This window comes from Malania oleifera, chromosome 12 (genome assembly GCF_029873635.1).
Source record: "Malania oleifera isolate guangnan ecotype guangnan chromosome 12, ASM2987363v1, whole genome shotgun sequence".
Lineage (NCBI taxonomy): Eukaryota > Viridiplantae > Streptophyta > Magnoliopsida > Santalales > Ximeniaceae > Malania > Malania oleifera.
Genome location: NC_080428.1, coordinates 49,709,065 through 49,713,903, shown reverse-complemented (window position 1 = coordinate 49,713,903; position 4,839 = coordinate 49,709,065). Strand labels below are relative to the sequence as shown.

The window sequence follows — 4,839 nt, the reverse complement described above, 5'->3', positions numbered from 1 at the left end:
TCTCAGTCCTCTCCTCTCGGTTCTAGCAGCCCAACCGCACGCCGTCACCCACACCGCACGCCATTGCCATCACCTACGCCGCACACCGTCGTCGTTGCCCACGCCGTCGCCGTTGCTCACGCCGCACGCCGTGGCCCACACCGCACTTTGTCTGCCTATCCTACCCATGCCCCTCCCTCTCACTCTCAGTCTTCCTGGTTCCTAAGTCCCTCTCAGCTCAGTGAGCTCACGAACTTGACTCTCCCTCTCACTCTCAGTTCGGCGTGACGGCATCAACGGTCAATCTCCCTCTCTCAGTTCTCTCAGGCAATCAGACTCCGACGATCTACGATTCTACATCCTTCTTTTCACATTTCACCTTTTTTTTTTTTTATAGATTGAATAAATAAAATAAGTATTTTTAAAAATAAAAAATAAATTTAAAAATTAAAATATATAATTATTTATTTAAACGGTTGACCGTGATCCGCCCGTTTAATAAACGGGCGGGTTAGGGTTGGCATGTGTATGATCCATTTAATATTAACCCGTTTATGACCCGTTTAAACTCGGCCCGCCCGTCCGTTTTGCCACCCCTAGTGTACACAAACCCAACATATGGGTACAAAGCGTACATACACACTGCAGTCTGCACGCCTTTGCACAAACGCAAGATTTCCCTCTCAATTTTCCCACGCACGCATCGAACGGTCCAATTGTCCAAATTACAAAACTCCTTTGACTGGTAGATCTACACCTACGCGCCTACTCACTGTCAAGTCAAACATCCAACACTTCGCTACTCAATTGTATTCATTTACACATTGGCCCCGCAATTCCCAAGATATTCTCCAAATACCCCCCACCCATTTCTAACATATCTACAAAACACCACCTTAATAATCCCAAATATCAGCAAAACCCCAAACTTTGAAAGGTGGAGAATCAAACAAATTCTATCACCTGATCATCAGCTGACTGGTTGTTCAGACCGTGTGGTAGTAGTTCATTGTATGCCACTCATATATATATTAAAAGGAAAGCTAGAGGATGAGCTAAGCGGCAGCTGCTATGGGTTCCCCGATAACACAGCTAGCTGCTGTTATTCTTTTCTTCATTTGGGGTTGGCTGGCATGTGTCTCCCGGGGCCAGCCGGGGGATGACAAGTACTTCTCCATCATCACCCGGCACGGCCCGGGGGAGACGTTTGCGTCGGAAGAGAAGGTTGCAGAGCTCTTCAGACGGTGGAAGGAGAAGCACGGGAAGGTGTATAGGAGCGCGGAGGAGGCGGAGAGGAGGTTCGAGAGTTTCAGGAGGAACCTGAGGTACGTGGTGGAGAGGAGTGGTGGAGAGGGGGGGAGGGCGCATTCCGTGGGACTGAACAGGTTTGCGGATTTGAGCAATGAAGAGTTCAGGAAGACGTATCTGTCTAAGGTGAGGAAGCCTGTGGGTAAAGAGTGGAAGACTGAGAGGAGGAGCATGCAGGGGAAGAAGGTGGAGTCTTGTGATGCGCCTTTCTCGCTGGATTGGAGGAAGAAGGGGGTGGTCACTGATGTCAAGGACCAAGGGGACTGTGGTGAGTCTCTCGTCTTATTTCACTTTTTCACTTTTTCTTCTTCTAATTGTTGATTGGGTAAGATATATGTTTATTTAGTGGGTCGTTTGGGTGTTTTTGCTATTTTAAAAGAGTAATGTTTGCAATGTCTTGGGTTTTTTTTTTTCTGTTTTTTTATGACACAGATTTCATTTACCTAATCTTATTTTAGACACACTCTGGTTAGTTAGGAAATAATTAAGATAATTTAGCCTTCAAACTTAGGACTTAATAAATTGTTTTTAAAATTCAGGTGACAAACCAAGAATCACATTTAGGCTATGCTTAAGAACATAATTTTTAGTTCTTACATTTACATTCGTATGCAATGTGGATCAATCAAATCTTACACTATTTCTATCTAAATTGATACAAATTCAATTGTAAAATTCAAACTTTTTTATACAAATTCAAATCTAAAATCCAAACTCCACGCATTACATACATATCCCGTAATTAAAGTTATTCTTGACATAATGTTGGACAATTTTTCATCCATTCATTTTTAAAAGATTCTTTTAAAATATCACAAGTAAATTAAACTAAACTTCTCACCAATTTAGATTCTAATATATGTATCTAAAGTAAGAGAAATTATATAGGGAACCTCTTATCCACGTGTACGTATGTCTGTTTTTTTAATATTAAACATGTGACATATTTATCTTACATTCATTAATATGAAAGAGGGAATCATTTTCACTAAGTGTATAATTAAAAAAACAGACACACGAACACGGGAAGTACTCTACAAAATTTCTCCTAAAGTAGGATGCATTATCAACCTAATGTCGGTCAATTTTTGCGGCTGATTAGAAGATTTATTCCAACTCCATTGAACAAATAGGAAACATTCTATTTTCCACCCAGAACCGACAGAAGGTTCACACTCTAATTAATGGACTTTCTCCCAGTTAAGAACCAAAACAAGTGTTTTTTTCTTATTCATCTTATTATTAGCTACCCAAACACAAAAATTAAACTAATAACTAGTGTCAAGTATTCCTAAATCATTACCATTTTTTGGTGAAGCCTCACACTCTAATCACTGAAACGCTTTCATTGTGGAACAAACATACATTTGTCTAGGTACTAGCTCTCATTGTCGGATTTAACATATTATAAGCTCTACTAATAGTGAACCTAGAGTTCAATGCTCTCAATAAATAACGCCTTCTTTTAGTACAATCCACCAACTCATAAAATAAGTTCGATTTGTGCCACCCAGTTTATAAAATAAACATCAATCCTGCTCTTGATCTTCCCAGGAAGTTGCTGGGCATTCTCTTCCACGGGAGCCTTGGAAGGCATAAACGCCATTGTCAATGGAGTGCTTATCAGCCTCTCGGAGCAAGAACTCATGGACTGTGACACCACCAACGAGGGCTGCGAAGGAGGCTATATGGACTATGCTTTCGAATGGGTCATCAAAAATGGTGGCATCGACTCAGAAGCTGATTACCCCTACCTCTTCTACGATAGCACCTGCAACACCACCAAGGTTTGCCTCCATGTTTTTTCCCCATAACAGAGTAGTACTAGTACCCCATGTTTTATCTGATGAGTTTGTTCATTTGATATGTTAGGAAGCAAAGACGGTTGTAACCATCGATGGCTATGAAGATGTCACGGCTTCAGACAGTGCCCTCTTGTGCGCTGTTGTCAGCCAGCCCATAAGCGTCGGCATGGATGGCTCTGCCATAGATTTTCAATTGTATACAGGGGTGAGTCCAACTTATCTTCTGCTTTAAACACAAAATCATATGCAGTGAATTTAAAATTTTGATTTGTTTGGTCAGGGGATCTACGACGGCTCGTGCTCTGATGATCCAGACGACATTGATCACGCGGTCCTGATCGTGGGCTACGGCTCTGAAAATGGTGAAGAATATTGGATTATAAAGAACTCATGGGGAAAAGCTTGGGGGATTGCAGGATATGCATATATAAAGAGGAATACTGATTTACCCTTTGGTGTTTGTGCAATCAATGCAATGGCTTCTTACCCAGTCAAAGAGTCTTCTTCTCCATCCCCATTTCCCTCCCCGGCTGTTCCGCCGCCCCCGCCGCCTCCGCCTCCGCCGCCGCCACCACCCCCGCCACCGCCTCCCCCGCCGAGCCCCCCTATTCAGTGTGGTGATTTCTCCTATTGCCTGGCTACAGAGACATGCTGTTGCATACTTGATTTCTACAACCTGTGCCTGCTCTATGGTTGCTGTGAGTATGAGGATGCTGTTTGCTGCACCGGAACTGACTATTGCTGCCCTCATGATTATCCCATTTGCGACGTGGAAGAGGGGCTCTGTTTCCAGGTATGACCCAATTCATTTTATCCGAAAACAGGGCGAATATGGATCAAATGCTTATGAGATTTTTATTTTTTTATTTTTTTGGGGAAATTTTGCAAATCAAACAGAGTTCTGGAGATATTGTTGGAGTGGCTGCAAAAAAGAGAAAGGTCGCTAAGCACAAGCTACCGTGGAGCAGAATTGAAGAAACAGAGAAGGCTTACGGGTCTCCTCTGCAGTGGAAGAGGAACCGGTTTGCTGCTGCAATGATGTGATATTGTCCCTTTGGTTATTTTCAAGTGCTTTAGGCTAGACATTCTGTCACTCTGTTTCCGCTCTAGTTATAAATAAGCAATATCCAGAACAGAGGAAAAGGGGAGCGCGCGATTTTACAAGAGAAAAGTATTGGAGATTGTATTATTTTTTTTTTTTCTCATTTTTATTTTATTTTATTAAAGCTTGTAGCATGAGGCTCAAACTACCTTCAACTTCAATGTTGTCATTTGGGCCCCCTGGGTGTTTACCTTAATTAAGCATCTAAAGAATCTTTCTAGTGATCCTTTTTCTTTTCTTTTTTTTTTTTTTTGTTCCGTCTAACTATTTTGCCTGTTCCATGATGAGATTTTCTCACCATGAAGAAATTTTCAAGGACCGGCCAAAGGTGCGTACTTGAAAGGATCATTTGTAAATAAAACTAATTATAAAATGTCACTTCAAACATCCTATTAAAGTAGTAAGAACGAATTAGGTTTACGCACTAAACTAATCTCATGTGTATTGTGCCCACAACCAATACGTAAGAGACAAATTGGAATGTGCGCTGCAAGTGACAAGGCTCGAACCCCAAATCTACTGTTGTAAGCGGTTTTCTAGGACAAGTTCTTATCACCTGAGCTTATGCCTAAGGACCAACATGGTCATACTCTTGCTGGTATTTAGGGTGGAATTATTTAAAAGTCCCAACCTTGTTTCCTTCTT

General features: G+C 41.8%; 1 protein-coding gene across 1 annotated transcript; it reads left to right on the top strand.

Moving 5' to 3' along the window:
* Window positions 1–974: 974 nt before the first annotated feature.
* Window positions 975–4,416, top strand: LOC131145190 (low-temperature-induced cysteine proteinase-like). Its single transcript, XM_058094322.1, has 5 exons — window positions 975–1,555; window positions 2,842–3,074; window positions 3,160–3,297; window positions 3,373–3,885; window positions 3,990–4,416. The coding sequence occupies exons 1-5, from the start codon at window positions 1,051–1,053 to the stop codon at window positions 4,134–4,136; spliced, it is 1,536 nt and encodes a 511-aa protein (XP_057950305.1). The 5' UTR covers window positions 975–1,050; the 3' UTR covers window positions 4,137–4,416.
* Window positions 4,417–4,839: the final 423 nt, after the last annotated feature.

Excerpts from the sequence above, each read along its gene's own strand:
- LOC131145190 (XM_058094322.1), top strand. The coding sequence starts at position 1,051 with ATGGGTTCCCCGATAACACAGCTAGCTGCTGTTATTCTTTTCTTCATT. Across the intron at positions 1,556-2,841 it reads CAAGGACCAAGGGGACTGTG|GAAGTTGCTGGGCATTCTCT; the intron begins GTGAGTCTCTCG and ends TGATCTTCCCAG. Across the intron at positions 3,075-3,159 it reads GCACCTGCAACACCACCAAG|GAAGCAAAGACGGTTGTAAC; the intron begins GTTTGCCTCCAT and ends TTGATATGTTAG.